Source organism: Grammomys surdaster, unplaced genomic scaffold, assembly GCF_004785775.1.
Source record: "Grammomys surdaster isolate TR1022 unplaced genomic scaffold, NIH_TR_1.0 185, whole genome shotgun sequence".
NCBI lineage: Eukaryota > Metazoa > Chordata > Mammalia > Rodentia > Muridae > Grammomys > Grammomys surdaster.
This window is the reverse complement of record NW_021604630.1, coordinates 5,356,628-5,376,512: the sequence shown is the minus strand read 5'-3', so window position 1 is coordinate 5,376,512 and position 19,885 is coordinate 5,356,628. Positions and strand designations below refer to the sequence as shown.

At 41.0% G+C, this 19,885-nt stretch overlaps 1 protein-coding gene across 6 annotated transcripts in view; it reads left to right on the top strand.

The window, feature by feature from the left end:
- Unc5d (unc-5 netrin receptor D) overlaps nt 1-19,885 on the top strand; it is a 514,815-nt gene that overhangs the window by 446,961 nt on the left and 47,969 nt on the right. For 4 of the 6 annotated variants that reach the window (XM_028768243.1, XM_028768246.1, XM_028768248.1 and 1 more), the window contains 3 exons: nt 256-441; nt 4,524-4,901; nt 8,787-8,871. In XM_028768243.1, coding sequence (XP_028624076.1) covers nt 256-441; nt 4,524-4,901; nt 8,787-8,871 — 649 coding nt within the window. The remainder of the gene's footprint in view (nt 1-255; nt 442-4,523; nt 4,902-8,786; nt 8,872-19,885) is intronic. The other 2 variants (XM_028768247.1, XM_028768245.1) reach the window with 1 other exon arrangement.

Sequence of the window (19,885 nt, the reverse complement as noted above, 5' to 3'; positions counted from 1 at the left end):
AGTCTATTATATTATAAGCTACCTTAATGCAGTTATATTAGACTAGCTTTGCTCTGATTTATACAAGGAAGTTTAGAAACATGACTGTTGTGTAAATGAGAGTCTAACGTGTAGCTAGCTTTCTGTGTGTGTGTGTGTATTTTTTTTTTCTGATCAGTAGGCTCCAGACTCTAACAGAACACCATGTTATGTCCTGGGGTGGCTCTGTGACTTGAGCTCATGTTAGCCACTCAGGACTTCTCTTGTGTCTTTCAGGCATTGAGAATGCCAGCGACATTGCTTTGTACTCGGGCTTGGGTGCAGCCATTGTAGCTGTTGCTGTCCTGGTCATTGGTGTCACCCTCTACAGACGAAGCCATAGTGATTACGGAGTGGACGTCATTGACTCTTCTGCATTGACAGGTGGCTTCCAGACGTTCAACTTCAAAACAGTTCGTCAAGGTCAGCGGCATAGGTCCCCCAACACCTCATCCTCAGGACCACTGGCTGCACTCACACAGATGTCTTCTATGTTTTTGACACTGTGAGAAGGTAGCTCTTGGTCCTGGGAGCCGCTACCGAATTGTTTCCATTCATTAACACACAAAATTTGATAAAATGATCTTCTTGATCCTCAGCAAGTATGAGGGTGTATGGGTGTCAATTCATTATTGGCAACCTCCATTGAAGTATTTCAACATTTGATATGGAGCCCTCAGTGACTCACTGCCTCTCCAATTATCCCATTCCATCTTTGTAGAAACCTGGTTTTAGTTTATGTGTTTAATTTTATTAACTTAAAATACTGCATAGTAAAAGCTGAGGACACAGCCCCAGACAACAACAACCCATAACCTTTATTACATTAGTTTTTTTTATTTCTTTAATTTCAAATAAATAAAAAGAGTTTAGACAATATCTGAGGGATCAGGTAGATGGGACAAAATGAAATACCAGCCTAAATTACTTTCAGCTATTGCCAAGTCTGACCAATCTTTTGTTGTGGGGGAAGAAACATTTTTCATGTCAAAGCACAGGAATGCTCTTTTTCAGAACAGAGTCATTTAATCCTCTATTATGAACCAAAACTATTCCTGAATACAAGGTGGAGAGGAGACATATTTGGTTTTAATTTTAGGCAAAAAGAAACTATCTCTCTTCAAAGGATGAAGTTTTGTACCTTTACCCTCTTTTTCCATAATGTCCCCTTATTTCTATTCATTGTATGGATATTGCCTATTCTAAGGGCTGGACCATTTTCTGTGCTCTGCATTCATTTGATAGACAGGACACTGATGTAGAAGCCCAAATCTGCTAGAAGAAGCAACTGAGACATGACTAGGAGAGATAGGCCTCTCTCCTTGGCTTTTATTTTTGGGTACCTTAGTGTTAAGCCACTATTGTTGAGCCACTATTGTGTACAAGTTCACCTGCTTTGAAGTCAGTTACATTAGAGTATGAAACCACTATGAAGCAAAAACAGTTATTCTGAGTCACCGTTTCACAACTATAAAACGGGAATGCTAACATCCTCCTCATGGTGTTCTCGTGAAAATGGATTTTCTGAGAATAACCCGGGGAAGCCCTTGGCATTTGGGAAGAGCTCATTCTCTCAATATAGCTCTAGATGGTCACGTGTCCTTTAACCGTGGGACAGCATCATGCTCCGTGGAGCAGCAGGCAACCAATATGAGGAAGAGGTGGTTGCCTAGCCTGAATAAGTATGGGGGACAATGATTTACATAGATTGGCCAGTCTCCTTATGGAGGACTATCTCATAACATCAATATATTGTGAATCTCTAACAGAAGCAGCTTATCAGATTGCCTGACTGTTCTGTTTATTTTTGGCTAAGAATCTCATAAATCTCAGGACAGAAGACAAAAACTCTATTGTTAAGTGCTACTGTCCCCATATCCACTGACAATAAATCTCATTTTTATAGACTGTGACATTGACCTCCACTGTCTTCAAGGTGATATCTTGATGAACAACATGTCCAGTACCCCAGGATGGGGAACAGCAAGGATGTTAAGCAGAATGCCATCCTAGTTCTCTTTCTGTAATGAAATCGTAATTAAATTACACCCCACCCAAAAACAGAAAGTTAGGGGAAAGATGGTTTATTGGGTTTACAATTGCAGATGATAGTCCATCATTGCTGGGAAGTCAAGGTTAAAATTTGAAGCAGCTAGTCACGTGCATCCACAGTCTGTGAAAGAGAAAATGAATGCATATGCTTTTACTCATTCTCAGCTCACATTTTCTCCTTGTACATAGTTCAAGACCTAGTGAATGATGTTGCTTTAGAAAGCAGATTCTTCCCATATCAGTTAACATCACCAAGACAATTCCCCACAGACCTGCTCACAGGCCAATCTGATCTTGATAATCCCTTATTGAGACTCTATTGCCAGGTGATTCAATACTCAGCCAAGTTGACAGTTAAATTAAAACTAACCATAGAAACCATCATGGGTGTGGTAGACTACTTGTGCCACATGTGTAAAGCCCTTGGGTTCAATAGATAAGAAGACAGAAGGGAGGGATGGAAGAAAGACAAAAATTCAGGCATACAGAGAGAATACAATGCTTAGGTTAGATGAGGAAAATGGATTTTTAAAGAGAAGGGAGGGGTAACAAAACAGCAGGGAGGATAGCTGGCCCTAATCAGGCTTCAGTCAGGTTGGCAGCCAACATTTTCATCTGTAGACATGTTCATTTGAATGTGTATATGTGCATGTTTTCCCTGTGTATTTTTCTCTGTCTCTCTGCCCCTTCTCTCTCCCTCTCTTTCTTTCTCTTCTCCTCTCTTCTATCTCCTCTCTTTTTCTTTCTCCCCCATGCGTGCATATTTTCTCTGGGTGTATTTTCTCTGTCTCAGTCTATCTCTGTCATCTCTGTTCTGTTTCTGTCTCTTTGTGTGTTTTTTCCTTTGTGTTTTCTGTCTCTCTGTCCCTCTGTCTTTCTCTCTCACCCCTCTGTCTGTCAATTTCTGTCTTCTCTGTATCTCTCTCTCTCTGCCTCTGCCTCTCTCTCTGTCTCTCTCTCTCTCCCTCTCTCACCCTCCCTCCCTCCCTCCCTCCCTCTCTCTCTCTCTCTCTCTCTCTCTCTCTCTCTCTCTCTCTCTCTCTCTCTCTCTGTGTGTGTGTGTGTGTGTGTGTCTGGGTATTTTAGATGTCTAAGTATCAGAAATAATTTCCCCCATAAACGAGGCAAGTCTTTCAAAAGTAGCCAAAAATTAAGATATGAATTTTTGAAATCTCCATGTAAACTGCTGTTTCAAACTGTTTCCAAACGTGCTGTGTTCTTCAGTCCCACTTTTTTCCTTGGGAAGACCACAGACAAGAGCAAGGTCATCATCTATTGAACTCAGTGTGGTCCTGTTAAAAAAAGACTGCTTGATGGTGGCTGCATCTTAGCACAACAGCTCCAAGATGGAAAGGGGCACCATCAAAGAGCCATTAGGGCTGCAGTATCTTTTTGTTTATTTTCTCTGTGATTCTTGATTCTTAGCACATCCTGACAAGGGGTGGGAAAATCCATGGTGATAGATCCTCTCATGACACTGTTACAAATTAGGAAAATAGAAAAATAATAGAGACTAATACAATACAACTGAGAATTGAAGCATTTTCAAAAATACCATATTTGAAACCATTCTGTTTCTTCGGTCAGGTCCCAAAAGGATATTGCTTAATATGATTTGGGTTTCTACTTGAGCTGTCGTATTGACGAACTGGTATGGGTGGAAGGCTGGGGAATGAGGGTTATTCTGTTATTTACTAATAAATGGGATTACTTCATCACGAGAAAATATCACAGCCTTTTTAATATCTGGTTTGGAAAAAAATGGTGAACCCCGCAGATGACTAGATGCCCACTTTCTCCTGTGTTTTATGAAGATTGTTTTGTTCATTTATTTGAAGCCAGAAAGGTACCTTTCTGAGATGCTCCCCACTCGCATTTTTTCCCTCTCAGAGTGACATAGATGATGTCAAGGACATTGGCACCTCAGACTTAGAGTGATTCATAAAGTCCCCTGAACTATTTGCTCCCCCAGCTCCAGGAGCCGCTCAGAATTCTACAAGGAATTTTCCACCTCTTCTGTGGGCTCTTGTATGCAGCACCAAGAGTCACTGCACTGTGGAATCTCTTGCTATTTGAAAGGAACAGATGTTATTTTGCTCCTAACTGGATTACGAAACATCTTTTTGATTTTTTTCTTTTCTAATTTTTTTTTGTCAGTTAAAATAATCACACAAACACTACCTGAGGCAAGTTGCCATATAATCCAGAGTCAGACATGTTTGTCTTGTAAAGAAGACTTTGGATGAGAGGGCAATAGGGGTATGACATTCAGAACATGACCTAGAAGGTCAGAGGTCCCCAATCCCAGGCACTGGTGTGGTTCCATCTAGGTTAGCAGGGGAAGCTAATACCAATCAGAACATCCATATTATCCCCTTAATAGAGGCGACTGCAGAAAGAGTGACGGAGGTGTCTTTTAGTGTCTGAGTGACAGATCATGTTTTTCTTACCAGGAAATTCTCTACTCCTGAATCCTGCCATGCAGCCAGACCTGACTGTGAGCCGGACATACAGTGGACCCATCTGTCTGCAGGATCCCTTGGACAAGGAGCTCATGACAGAGTCCTCACTCTTCAATCCTTTATCTGACATCAAAGTCAAAGTCCAGAGCTCATTCATGGTTTCCCTGGGAGTGTCTGAGAGAGCTGAGTACCATGGCAAGAATCACTCGGGGACTTTTCCCCACGGAAACAACCGCGGATTTAGTACAATACATCCCAGAAACAAAACTCCGTACATCCAAAATCTGTCATCACTGCCAACAAGGACAGAGCTGAGGACAACCGGTGTCTTTGGCCATTTAGGGGGACGCTTAGTAATGCCAAATACAGGTGGGTGGTAAGTGTGTGCCTGCATATTTTCCTTGCTTGTGTAAATACATTTTTTTTATAAGCATCCACTAATCAGATTCATTTTAGAGTGAGCAGCAAAAGCTGGGTCTGCACTTTGTGTACACAGGAGGCCAGAAGTGCAGCTAAATTAGGACAGATCCTTCCCTCTGCCTGCCTGCAGGACAGAACACCACGCTCGATGTTGTTGATAGTCATCTTTTGGCAGGATACCCATCAGGTGGCATGGGAAGGCTCTTGGGTTTGCAACCCATTGGAACGTGTTACCTAGGGCATGATAAGAAAGAAACAGTTCTTTTCTACAACTGACAAGTACCATATTTAGCCAAAGCACATGTTTGCAGTGAAAAATAATGTAGTGCACAGACAGTCACAATTTTGTCACTTGCCTATGAGTACTCTCCATGCCAGGCACCCTTGTTAATTACTTTGACTATTTTTAAATTATTATTACATTGGTTCTTGGCAAGCAGTGATGATGAGTCATTGCATTATTGCTCTTTAAAGTTCAAACATTAGTTCTAAAACTATGCCACAAGCACAGCTCATTTCTAAGTATGTGTTTCCCTTCTTTGGGTTTTAAGTGAGGAGATTTCTCTGGATATTTGTAGTGGATATCTCAGATCCCTGGCATAGATTACTTTAAAAATGTCATCCCTAGCTGTCACTTGATCTTCACGGTTGCTGCAGAAGGAAAATGAGTTTGGTTTGTTCTCTTAGTCCTAAGCCATGGGAGGTAGGTGAGTACATGGTAGTTATCAAAAGCAGAGAGGGTCAGGAACAGTGGATCTAGCCATGGTCTTAGACATAAATTGAGTATCAAGCCGGTGTTCAATGAGTGGAGATGACCAGGATTTTATCTCATAAAATGAAATCTGTGACAGGATTGGTCTCAGACTATGACTGCAGCTACCTTACCTGTCTGGCGGTTTAGACTTGAAACTGAACTTTGTTTCACTTGATAATTTTCACCCCATTCTATCCCAAATTATCTGTGTCCTCTAACACACAGTTTCAAAATATAACTTACTTCTGGAAAATAGCCTCGGTTGCAGCTCTAGACATAATGATGCTTCCCAATCTACTTTGCCAGTGTTTTAGGGCATGCTAGGATTCCTATTTCCAATATGTTTGAGTACCCTATATGAGTGCCAATATATGATGTCATTCTAACTTGTGCCTCTAGAGGATAACTGGCCCATAGGACACTTCCTTTAGAAATAAGTAGTCAGCCATATTTATCACATGAATTTGTACAATGTATAAAAGTGGAACCCTTGTTCTACCAAAGACTAGGGTGTGAAATCAGAATCATATGAAGCCAGTGAGTTACCATGGCTTTATCAAAGCTCCTCATGCGTGTTCTCATCCTCATGTACTAGCTAGTTTGTGTACAGGGTTCATAAGTGTCTGTGTTCACATATATTGAGTGACTGCCAAGACGTAACTACCTATTGCCCATATTTTCTTAATTTTCATTAAAGAAAACATGGAAATGAAAACCAGGATGAATGAGAAATATTTCTTTTCCCTTGCATCTCTCGTGAGAAACATCCATGTAGAAAAACTAAAACTCCGATAGCTTGTCAGCGATCCTCACCCAGTTCCACCATGAACTGGATGCTTTCAAGTCTCCTGATAGTAACCACTGGACAAGATTGAAGCCGCACATTGCAAACGAGTTTTAGGAAAAAGAAGTGTGGGGAATTGAAACGTGCTCCTTGGTATTTGCAGGGCATAGATGCAAACTATGCCCTGGGGAACTGAAGTGTCCAGAAAGCATGCCACAGAAATTAGATTGCTCTAATGCCATCCATCCTGAATTACCAGTCGGTGCACTCTGGAACTCATTTCTTATGCAAAATATGAAAGTAGAAACTCTGACAGGTGGTTCTAGTATCATATCGAATTTTCCAAAGCTGTCAGAGTAGCAGGTGGAGTTGGGGAGCTGCATTTTTTTTTTTCAATCAAAGATCAGTGATGAATGACATGTCGCAAATGGAGAGTTCTTTAAGAGCCCAGAGGCATAAACCCTTTCTGCTGTGTGTTTGTTTTTGGTAATCAGCAACTTGCCACCAACTTGCTAATGCCACCAACATGCTAATGTCCACTCTTCTTCTACCCTTGGCCTTGTGATTAATTCTCTTCAGCTTCCATGTGCTATGTATGTTTGGGTAGGAAGTATATTTGAAGGCTAATATAAATCATGATTGAGGGAGAGTGAGAAAATGAAAGGGCCACTTGAAGAATTGATTCAGGTTGAATTAGGAATATCTTGAATAATGTTTCAATCTAAACATAGGGAATTACGCTTACCTGAAAGAAATGAGAGAGGATAGGCCCAACAAACAGCCCCAGGCGATGATGGAGTACACGAGACAGCATAATTCAGAGCCTGGTTTTACACTAAGAATTTTGAATCCTTCTCATGTATTTTCATATTCGCAATACGTTTATACTGTGTCGGGCACTGTGCTAAGTGTCATTGATGTAACAGGGCACAGTCTCCTAACTATATACTGAGCTTCTACTAAGTAGGCTTCATGTTTCTTTGTCATTACGGCATAAAGATAATGACAAAGAAGCAACAGAGAAATAAGTGCAATAAGACAATGCTGAGTTTGAAGACTAGGTTCAAAACAACATGTGAACCCTTGAATATTCTGTTAGCAACTGTGTTTAATACTAGGAAAGGATATTTACAATGGAGGCAGTTACAGTTAAGAAAGAATAGGAAATGGAAGGGGACTCTGATTGGAGGTCCCCACGCATGTCAATTACAGTCATCATACTATTGATGAGAAGGTGTAGAATGTACATACCTATCCTCACTGAAAAGCTGTGAAAAGAATTTCAATGTGTCCCAATTTTAGTTCTAGTAAAAGATGTTGATGATTACTAACGTGTTACTGAATAATGATGTAAACGTGAATCACAGATAATCTGGTTCACAGTAAGCCTCGCATTCCTTGACTCCGTAGCTGCTAACACAGAGAAGAACAAGAAAGCTTGTCAACAGCAACCTGCAAGCTTCCTCTGCAATTATCTCTAACAAAAGGAAAAACCGGCAAAAGCTGCATTATTCAAAACATAGGAGGAAGCCGAGAGATTTTTATCTTGTGTGACACTTTTACTATTTCTCCAGTTCATTTCTTTTTATAAACAGAAGTCGCGTTAAAGAGACTCCAGGCTTTCTCCAGATGTTTCTCTTTGTCCAAAGTAAAGTGTTTTCTTCATAGTTGTAAATAGGGATTGGGGACATTTCCGATACAGTGGTGTGGCTTCACAATGACAAAGATATAAGTATGGTTAAGTCACTGCCACTCCCTTAATCTTTCCCGGGCTGCTGTTTGCAAAGTTGAAGTCATTCCAATTCCATTCAAAAATGGTCAGTCACATTTTTTTCCTCATTTTTTTTTCTAAAGATGCAGCAATGCACAGAGTACCTTCCCTAACTTACTTCTAGATGTAGCTTGTAAGACAATTTCATTCCAGGTTCAAGGAAAGTGTTAGTTTACACATCAGCCCAGATACCTTTTCCAGAAATGAGAACAATATACATGTAAGTGTATTTTAAATTTTGGAGAAAATTAATTGATGGACTGATAAAGACTTTTTCGGGTATATTTGGTAGATCCTGGCCTTAGGAAGCCGGCAAGATTTCTGATAAAATTGAGCATTGAATATGATCATTTTTGATCTGATATAGAGCAGGTTCTCCGCCGTGTTTTTTAGGTTCTTCAAGGTTTAATGTTTATAAATTGATAAGGGAAACTCCTTTGTGTGGGCATCTATAAGGTGCCCAAATAATATGTTTTGAAATAATTAGGATATCTCCAAATGACCTCTTGGCTTTCTCTGTCTTAGGGGTGAGTCTACTCATACCACATGGTGCCATTCCAGAGGAGAACTCATGGGAGATTTATATGTCCATCAACCAAGGCGAACCCAGGTAAGAGTCACAGAAGACTAGCATATTAATGGTACCTTGAATATCCACTGGGGCTTGTGTAGAAAATCCAAATTTTATTATTTAGATGAGACAAGTTGGTCTTAGGATGAGGCACTCCCTTACTATAAAGGGAGTGCAGACTTGTGTTACATCTTAAGGTTATTGGCATCTAAGCAGGAGGCACCAAGTGGGAAACAGTGAACTGGTAGACACATGAACAAGAACTGTGCTTAAACTGCCCAACAGTCTCCCCTTTAAACCAAAATTAAATTACCTTTGCAGGTGCTGTTTAGTGCAAAGCCCTGTGTATAAAAAGCCATCAATGGTGACATCATGACTCTTCAGGTTTAGCAGAAGATCCGATCTACACAGGCTGAGAGTCGGTTTCTTAGATGATTTTTTCCTAAGTATAAAATACGTGATCTTCAACAGCTTTCGGGTCTGACAGATTTCAGCAGCATTAAATTCAATTACATGAGCAAATACAAATCTTGTCGCATACTCTTTTTAATCAAAGTAGTTGGTTATTTTCTCAGTGCAACTATAATATTTCTAGAAATGTTGCCTTCTTCCACACAGGATAAAGCTAGCTTTTCTTTAGAAAGCTATTTTTTTTTTTATAAACTGGATACATACCTCTGGCATTTTTAGCCATAACATCTTGGTTATTTTAAAATAGATTTTCTGTTGTTGTTTTTGTTATGAGTACGGAACACATGAAAGAAAAACACGGGAAAAGAAAAGAGCCCGAGAAACAGATGGCTGAAACAGACTTTGATAGTGAGCTACATAGAAGGATTTGTGGTTACCTAGCAATGCTGACTAACTGTTCTATCAGGCTTTAGAAGAATCCAAGACAGTTTTCTGCTAGCTGGTTATGGGGAAGGCTCTCAGAGGATTTACACGTAGCTGTACTATGACAGGCACTTGTAGTGCATCCTCAGTTGTGTAGAGGTATGCTCTGTTCCCATGTCTCTGTAAAGGTGCTGATATCTTGAGTAACTCCTGCTGACAGATGTTGGAAGCAGACTAAGAGAGTTTAAGTTTGTTTTGGCCTATGGTACTGGACATTGATCCCAGGTACCCAGGAAGGCTAGGCAAGTGCTGAACCAGTGAGCTGTATCCCTGTACAAGGAAAAGAGAGAGCTTTGAATAGTTCTTCTGTTCCATCTTAAGTTACTCATATGTAACATCGGCATTCATGGATCAGTGGTACCTCAAATTTAATTTAATTTTTTTTCAAAGGATACCTGTTTGAAATTGAGGTTCCTGTCTGTTACCTGTTTGATTTTAAACTCGTAATCATGCAAAAGTCAAGTGCAGTCATCCCTCAACAGCCACAAAAGATCGCTTCCAAAACACCAGAATATGTACAAGGGCACCAAAATCCCAACATGTTTACACCCCTTGTATAAAGTGGCACAATTAACCTATGCACACTCGGCAATGTGCTTTAAATCACCTCTAGATTACTGATAATTTCTGATACCATAGAGTTCTGATCATAAAAGTCTGCCCATGTTCAGTACAGTCAGACTATTTTTGATCTGAGGTTGACTGTCTGCAAATGTGGAAGTAGAGGATACAGAGTGGTTGCTGAATAAGTTAGAACCAGGCAATCTTGCCTGAGTCATGGCCTCCTGCCAGCTCTGACTTCCGCATCTTCTGCCGTCATTGTAATCTATCTCCCGAGCTCTGTACTCAGCTTTTTCCACTCAAACCCATCATCAATACCTTCTGCCTCATTATAGCAGAACCTGCCTGGGGCTACGTCCCATTTTTCCAGGACACTTAATTTATAGCTTACCTCCATCCCCATCTCTTTCTGGAAGCTGCCCCTTCTTAACAGGTCAAAAGAAGAAATGTGCCAACAGACATCAAGTCTATGAAGCCTTAAAATGCTCAAATGGTATTGGAAAGGGATGATTACATAGAACACCCTGCAATTTTAAGATAAGAGAGAACACTGCCTACGAACTTAGAGGCTAATAACCTTGAAATACAGGTTGGCCTAATGAGGTCACTCCTGGTCCACCTTTTCTTTTTAAATCCCATGTTAATGGACTGGATTTGCCCATCTGTATCTAGACTATGTGCTTCCTACTGCTGTCTAGGGAGGTGGATACAGACAGGAATCATTTCTTTAAGGGCTGACATCTGTGAGCCATGTATTTTCTTACCAATTGAACTGTGGATGGTAAGAACCCCATTTCTCTATGTTCCCTTTCAGTTTGTGGTAACCTGCCGATGGGCCTGTGTCCCATCGGAATGGTCACTCTAGGCTACTTGCTCTGTAATCCTTCCTCTCCTTTGAGTGACACCAAACTATTTGCAAAATGCTGGAAATAGCAAATGCCTTTCTGCTCTCTTTTTGTTTGCTAAGCTGGGATAAATTTTTTTTTTGTCTAAGCCAAGAAGCTGCTTTGGATCTGTGTTCTTTGGCTTTTAATCTTCAGACTAATCAGGAAAAGGCCATTGTACTGTCTTCCTTTGTCATACCACTTGAAAACCCATTTTCATTTTATGCCATCCATCTGTCGGCATAAACTTGCCTCTAAATCCAGCACTCAGTGATAATGTGCTGCCCCATCTCCTTCCATCTCTTTTGTTTTGGGCGTGTGAGAGTTGGATTTGTTGATTCCACTGCCCTAGCAAGAATATAGCAGCATCTTACAAATATCTTTATCCTGTATTTGGATTCCTGTCTACCATGCCTTCTGCCTTACCATGCATTTCTAGTATCCCTCCTTACGTGCCATCTCCCATGCAGCAGGGGACTGGTTGAGGAGAACTCTGATTTGATAAATCTAAGCTTTCTGCCTGAGTTCTATAGCAGTGTAGTGGGATCTAAAGGGAAAAAAATAGCTCCTCTATTAAAGGAATCTCACAGAGCTCTACATTCATGGTTTGATAAGTGTATATATGTTTGCATTCATATGCGTGTTGGTACATATATGTGTGGTTCACGTACATATGTGCATGGGTTTATGGTTTCAGAAGTAGCAGGTGGCAGGAGGCTGCAGCAGCTACTAAGAGCTTACATATTAGATTGCAAGCCAAGACAGAGAGAGCACTGGGGACAGCAGGAGGATCTTGAAGCCCTAAAGCCTGCCCATTCCTTCCACTCATTTCTAGGTCAAACTTTCTATTTCTTCCCCAACAGTTCCACCAACTGCAGACCAAGTAGTCCAAGACATGTGTCTATGTGGGTCATTCTCATTCAAACCATAACAGCCCTCAAAAGTTATAGGGTTGCAACATTTGGGGTTTTCATGATAGGATCATTCACTATGTATCATTGCAGCAAAAAGAGCCATAGAAATAATGAAAATAGAGTAGGCCCTTAATGTATTATACAGGCAGACATAAAGACTAGGAGGAAGGAAAAGGGAGAAATAGATTGAGTCCAGTCTTAAAAGATGAGAAAAGGGTCTTTGTGGTATCTTTCTCTCTGGGGAAATTTCCTGATACAGGGATATGTGAGAGGGGAGTCTTAAAGAGTGGCTAGATCTAGAAGACTGTCCCTGGATAAAGTCACTCTGGTATCAGAACACTGCTTTAAATGACTTTCATACAACTGTGCTGCCATCATGCTACAGACAGGGGAAAGAATATCATGAATTGTCCCATTCACAAAACAGGGGGTATGAATGGTACCCAGAAAATGAATGGTAGCAATATTGGCACTTCTGAGGAGATTGGCTGATGAGAAGCCTCCTGTTACTGGATGGAAGCTATACATCATCTGACCCACAGGCTCATGATGTACTGGCTCTGTACCCATGGTAACTCTGGCAGTTGGTCTCAAGTAAGCTCATCTCAGCTCCTAAATTTACACCCAGTACATCTTGGCTTAGATTTTTGTGTTGTTTTGTTTCATTTTACAATTTCTCAGATCTCACTGGTGAGTGAGGGACTTCATCTTTACTGATTAACCAAGTCCTAATCATTTTTAGAATGTTAAATTCAGATCTTCAAATAAAAGAATTCCATGTTGTGGTCCTTTCCTGCCATCCCACAGTTGGAACATTGCATGTCACATTGGACTACTCCTCCTCACCCAGCTCTCTGCAGCCCGCCCAACCCGTGACTGGAGAATAGAGAACTGGACCAGAAAATTATTATGGGGTGTTTTCTTCTGAGAAGCAATAAAATGAAACCAAAGGCAAACATTCATTTCTTTTTCCAATTACACTGTCATGTGGATATCCCAGACCAAATGCTTAGGCCAGCATCAGAAATGTAAGTGATCCTGCTGACAGCTTTACAAAGGGACACATATTTTGGCATTTGGGCTTAGTGGAGATGGGATGTTTTAACCATTTTGTTTACTAGGTTGTTTTGTTTTGATCAAATGATATAGTCTAACTAGTGAGTACAAAAAATTGGAAAGGTAGAACTCTAGGTCATAGGAGACACCTTTTTAAAAGGTGCATGGGTAGCAGCTGCTGGTTTTAGTAGCAGAGTGTGAAGTAGTGCCAAATGCTAGGATGACAGAAGGACCTCTGGGAGTCTGAGAAAGGAAGATGGACTTTCTTTCCCACGATGAGCTTTGTCACTCTGTCAGTTGCTTTCTGTGGGCTTGATTTTGCCATAGCCACACACATGCTCACACCCATATACCCATATACAAACAAACGCACACACACAAACATTTGCACACGTACATGCACATACATACACACATACACGTGCACACATTTATAAATATGTGCATATACCACCTCCTAGATCATCCTTCACAGAGCATATACTGAAAAATATTTTTAGCCTTGTCTGGGTTGACCTTATTTTTGAAGGGTAAGAAGAAAACATGAATGTATTCATCTTTTATCAATGAGATTCAAAGAGACTAGCAGGCCTTTATAAGAAATGGACACAATATGTTTATAGTAAAGTAAGCTTATTGTGAAACAAATATTTGAAGCCCTTCCCAGAGGAGAACTTCCCACCCCATACATCATTCTATGGCACCATCTTCTCAGAAGATAATAAAATCTTGAACCCAGATTACTATGACTCGTTGAGTAGTTCCCATCTGAACTTAGCTTCTTGGGTCAGGCTAAGAGCATTTGTCATTCACTGATGCTAATACCAGGTAGCTGGTCAGGATGCTGCTACTGCTGCTGATGGTTGTGGTGGTGGTGGTAATAGTGATGGTGATGACGAGAAAGACGTCACTCCCAGGCTGATCTAGCACTACTCACCTTTCAAACCCCAGAGATATATAATCTCAAAGAATGTTTTCTCTTGTCCTCTTCAAAGACCCAATGAGAATTGGCTGTTAAATTAGAGCCATTTATCGGTACATGGCATTGGTAGCTGTTCTCATTACATGCCACTTTCTTTACCAGTTTCATGCTCCCAGGATTCAAGGCAAAACCTTTTGGAATATTGGGCAGGGTGGCTACCCTAGTTTTTTGCTGTTGCTGTGACAAAGACTAAAACCAAAAGCAAGTTGAGGACATACAGGTTCCTTCAATCTTACAACTCTCAGGTCACTATCCACCATTGAGGGAAGACAGAGTGGGGATTAAGGCAGGAACTGAAGCAGAGGCAGTGGTGGGCATGCTCTTTACTGGCTTCCTCCCTCTGGCTTGTGCTGCTCGTTTTCCTTATATCACTAAGACCAGCTTCCCAGGAATGGCAATACCTACCTTGTGCCAGGCCCTCCCACATCAATCATTAATCAAGACTTGCCTACAGGCAAGTTAATGAAGACATTTCTTAATTGAGATTCTGCTTCCCAGATAATTATAGCTTACATCTATTTGACAAAAAAAAACCACACACACCAAAAAAACAAAAATAACACACACACACACACACACACACACAATCTCGCAACCAGAACAGTAGCAAAGCTAAGGGAAGAGAGAAGAGGATCCATATTCCCAAGAAGTAAATAAGATGAACTCTGACTCTGAAATGTGGGGCCCCCCACCCCGCTTTTCCAGGCCACTGTAGTATGAAGGTACAGTGTTTGAGAAAGAGCTGCTGTGAATGGGGGCCACGTGGGACTGCCGATACTTAACATACAACTGTTGGCAACTGGGTCACACACACCCACTGTCCACTGTCACTGAGAACTTTTAGAACCACAGCTCATCTATAATGAGCCCATTAATAATTCTTATCTTTATAATCATTCAAAGTCAGCCAAGAAAAACATCACTACCTTATCTTGGATGGTTATGTAAAAAGGTGTATGTTCTCTGCTTCCTTCCTTAGGAGAGCAGCTCAGGGATAAGTTTGTATAAAACCTTAGGGAAGCTGACAGCATCACTTTCCTGTACAAAGGAAACATCCAAGGCCTCGTGTGTGCACACATTCATTGTCCAGTTGTCCATGCAAATGCCCTCACAAACATGCCCACAGGAACATCCACACTAATTCCCTAGGTGCTTCTTAATCCAGTCAAGTTGGCAATGAAAACCTACCATCGTGCTGTTTAAGGCATATGTACAGATATGTACAGAGGTAGGCATTATCGTCATGCATCTTAATAAGGAAACCAAGCAGAAAAAAATCCTAAAGGAGGAGGGATGAGGAAGGAGACAGAAGTGTGAGTTCTGCCTCCAGTGGTGTTGCCTGTTCCCCGTGGGAGCAAGGGAGGAAGGATAAAACTGATTTAATGGTAAGGATTGATGAGGCTTCAGATTGGGAGACCAGGCAAGGGTCACTTTCAGAGGCGTTATTTATGGACTGCCTCATGCCCACTACCAAAGGGCAAGCCTGCATCATAAAAGTACCCTACGTGTGGGATTATTGGTAGAGTCCTTTTTTTCCTCCCTCCAAGAAGTGCCAGTTTGGATGATAAATTATAGCCACTCTACAGTTGAGTGTGCTTGTCTCTAATCATGAACCTTGGAGATCCATTCACTGATCTCCATACTGGGATCAAGGGAGAGGAGGTAAAAGAGATAAGGAAGAAGTGTGTGTGTGTGTGTGTGTGTGTGTGTGTGTGTGTGTGTGTTGAGGGAGATGAAAGAGTTGAAGACATTGCCTAGAATCCTGGCTTGGGACTTGATCATTAATTAGCAGAGAGAGATTTGCCAACTGAAGGTCATTTGAGAGTTGCTTGCCACAGTTGCTCTAGGAACAACTTTGAATTTCTTTCCAGGGAATAAATATAGCTCTCTAATGTATAAAATAATGAGAAAAATGTGAGAGAGGGGGGATGGGGGAATCCATCAAGAAGAGAGTAGAAGTAAATGAACAGCATGAGAAACATAATGAGGGGAAGTAGACGAAGAGCCTAGGACAGTGAAATCTTGGTTCATCCTCAGGCAAGAGGGTACGACAGTATTCTGACTTACAAGTCTGAGGTGAGGCTGTGGAACATAGAATCTGCTCCCCTGCTTTCTTCAAGGTGAAATAGTCGGCCTTTCTTGATAAGAGTCTACCTGCCACTTTGGAGCTCCTTGAAATGTACTGCTGACACGCAGCACTTGTCAAGATTCTATTGCCCACTTAGGCATTGACACTGCCTGAAAAGTAAAGCGTTGTCAGAAGTGAGATGGGACGGCAGACTGGGGGAGCACAGAAGTGCACACTTCCTGGTCTCCAGTTGGCCTCATCAAGAGCCATGATAATTTTGAACAAATCATTCTTTTTCTCCAGTCCTGAAAATTGACATGTTGTTAACTGTTTTGAGATTTGGATAAAGATAATACGATAACATCCTGTACAAGAATTCCAGTGAAAACCATTAAATACCCTTTACTTATTCACTAATTCACTTACTCATTATATGATAGGGTTCAAAGCTAGAGGCTAGAACATGCTAGCAAAGTGCTCTAACCACTGAGCATCATCTCAAGTCTTCTTTTTAGTTTTCATTTTGAGATAAGATCTCACTAATTATCTAGATTGGCCTTAAACTTATTCCATAGACCAACCATATTTTGACATTAGATCTTCTTGCCTTAACGTCAATAGCAGCTGTAATTACATCCCAGTAATTTCAGGAAGACCCAGTCTTGATTTTTGTGTATTGTAGACTTCATATGTATATACATGTTCCTGTGTATGAGTGTATATATACACATAGATATCTCTCTGCATATGGAGGCCAGATATCAGTATTTACTATCTTTCTCAATTGCTCACTGTCTTGGTTTTTTTGTTTGTTTGTCTTGTTGTTTTTGGCTTTTTTGTATTTTGTTTGGTTTTTTGAAACAGCGTCTCTCACTGAACCCAGAGTTAATTAATTCTGCTACACTGGCTGGCCTGCAACATCCAAGCACCATCCTGTCTCTGTTTCTTTAGCTTTGAGATTACAGATTCATGCCATCATACCTAGTTTTTCCATATGGGTGATGTGGACCTGAACTCAAGTCCTCATGAGTCCTCAGTAAGAGTTTCACTGACTAAACCGCCTCCTCCTCCTCTGGTCCTATTTTATTTTAATTATATCAACAACAGATATTCTCTGGAGGTTTTCATTGTTTCCATAATGCTATCATAATTTTGGGCTTAAAAGCAAATCCTTCATTTTCAGTGAAAATATTAATGGTCTACTCTCAAGATCCTGATTAAAAAAGAGCAAACTTCCTCCAAAGCTTTTGTGTTTACCACCATTTACAATCATTCTCCTATCTGTTGATTATACATTAAGAGTCTACTGTATGATCCCAAACAGTGGAATCCCAGTGAGCTGGAACTCGAGTTAGAAAATGACTGCCTAGCCTGGCAGGACAAGTGTCAGGTCACCTTGAAGATGCTATATCCCCATCCACTCCCAGGCGTTCCTTGCTTGCTTGTGATAATGTGCAACTGTCCTTTTTCCTCTTAGCTCAGGGCTCAGTCCAGGATTTGGATTTCACTGTGTTGCTTTAAGTGAGTTTTAGAACAGTTTTACTGGGTGCATCAAATTGATGGCATGTCCCTATCCCTTCTGAGAGATTTGCCATTAATTAACTCTACAACAAGGCTAAGGAACTGCTGGGGAAAGGTGATTCCTAAGTAACACAACAGAGCAGGACTCGGCTAGTGCCAGGGGAGTAAATTGCTGCCATTTGGGAGCTGCATTCGTTCTTACAGGCTACCTTGCCATGCGCTGTAATAAAAGGAGCAATTTATCAAATAGTATCTTAATGGCCTAGAGGGGTTAATGCACCTTTAGTGGAAGATTATACTTCTTTCCCCAGTAAAAATCAAGATGATTTCTTCACAAAGTCATTTATGTTGCAGTATAATGCCAAAATGAAATACAGAAAAAGGTAAAAAAAAAAGAAAGAAAGAAAAGAAACAAAAAACTTCATACATCGATTGTCGATTTAAGATTTGATTCTTTTTTTTTTTTGCAGAAAAGATTTCCACCTCAAACCAAACCCTGCTTTCTTTGCTACCTCACACCCCCTCAGCCCACAAGCACAACTCAATACAAATTGCCATCATTTTAATCAAAGTGCATTGGAAGCCCAAGTGAGCTCACAATGGGAAGTGATTAGAGTGGTCCAGGGGAGTCTTTAATTAAAGATGCCATTGACAAGATAACAGTGGTTTTTGAATGCTGTTAATAGAGCGGAGGAGAAAGTACACCTTGATGCAATAAGGGGAAAGTCACTGGTTTATGGGTTTGATTGCACATTGTGAGCAGGCACCACGTCCCGTAATTATTTTTATTTGTATGGCCATCTCTTTTATTACCCATGCTGGAAGTAGAAATAACCTGTCCTATTAAGATATTTAATATATATCATCCTTCCCACTTCACATAGTTATAGTCTAATAAAAATGCCAGGAGAAGACACCAGCCCTCAGGAAGGCTCTCCCCGTGATGCTAAGATGATTCACACGGCCCTCGGAAGACATGAACCATCCACCTCCTAACTCCCTGTAGATAGTCTTTAAGCTGAGCCACCAGACCCTCTCAGGTCTCCATGAGGTTATATGCAGACACAGAGCACTTCTCTAGAGAGTGGAATATTGCTTCCAGCAGCTGCAGCACTGAAACTCTGAAAAGGGACAAAAGCTTGATTAGTTAAGCCATACTTGGGACATAATATGGGATCAGAAGCAGGAACAGAGGATTCCAAACATAATGGCTCCCTAAAGGATGCCCCATGCTGCTCTGAGGTCCTGGGCCTGTTCTTCCCTTTTGCTAAGGGATTCTAAAGGTATGAATAATGTTAAAGACCTTGAGAAGCAGAGCTTCTGCAAACTATCCAGATGAGCTCAATGAATGGTCTTAAGAAGGCAGGAAAGACAGAGTCAGGGAGATCTGAGAATTTCATGCTGCTGCCTAGCAGAGGGAAGGAGGCACCTTACCTCAAGACATACCAGAATGCTGAAGCTGGATAAGGCCAAGAAATCCTTTTAGCTTAGTGGGGTCTCTGTTATTCAGACCCGTAAGAAAAGCTTATTTAAAGCTGTTTGTGCTACAGCAATAACAGGGCAGAAACTCAAGCCTCTGTGAGATCACTATACACACCCTACTGTTCTATCTTCCCAAGACTTCCTCTGGAGTAACAACTCTCATGCCAGAATTTACTTACAAGCCCAGCTTTGGGGATGCAGTGCTTAGCTCACCATTCAGCCCTTGATTGGCATTTATGAGGTCCTGGCAGCTAATCACTAGAGTTTCCTAAAATAAAATTCTAGGCATGTCAAACATGTCCTGCAGAGCAGTTTCTTCCTACCACTACCTGATGCCCAAACCCAACACTAGCACACATGAACTCACACACTCATACACACTAACACATACACACCCATACAGGCTCATGCTCACACATAACCATGCACTTACATACACACACATATGCACACTCTCACACTCATACACACAAACACATTGATAGATACACTCATATAGTCATACGCTTATAAACACATACTCACACACACCCTCATACACTCATACATTCTTAAACACACTCATATATTCATACACATGCACTCAGCATAGTATATATTCATACACACACTCATACGTGCACAATCATGCACGTTCACACACATAGACTCATATACACACTCACCCACAGCCACATACACACTCACACAC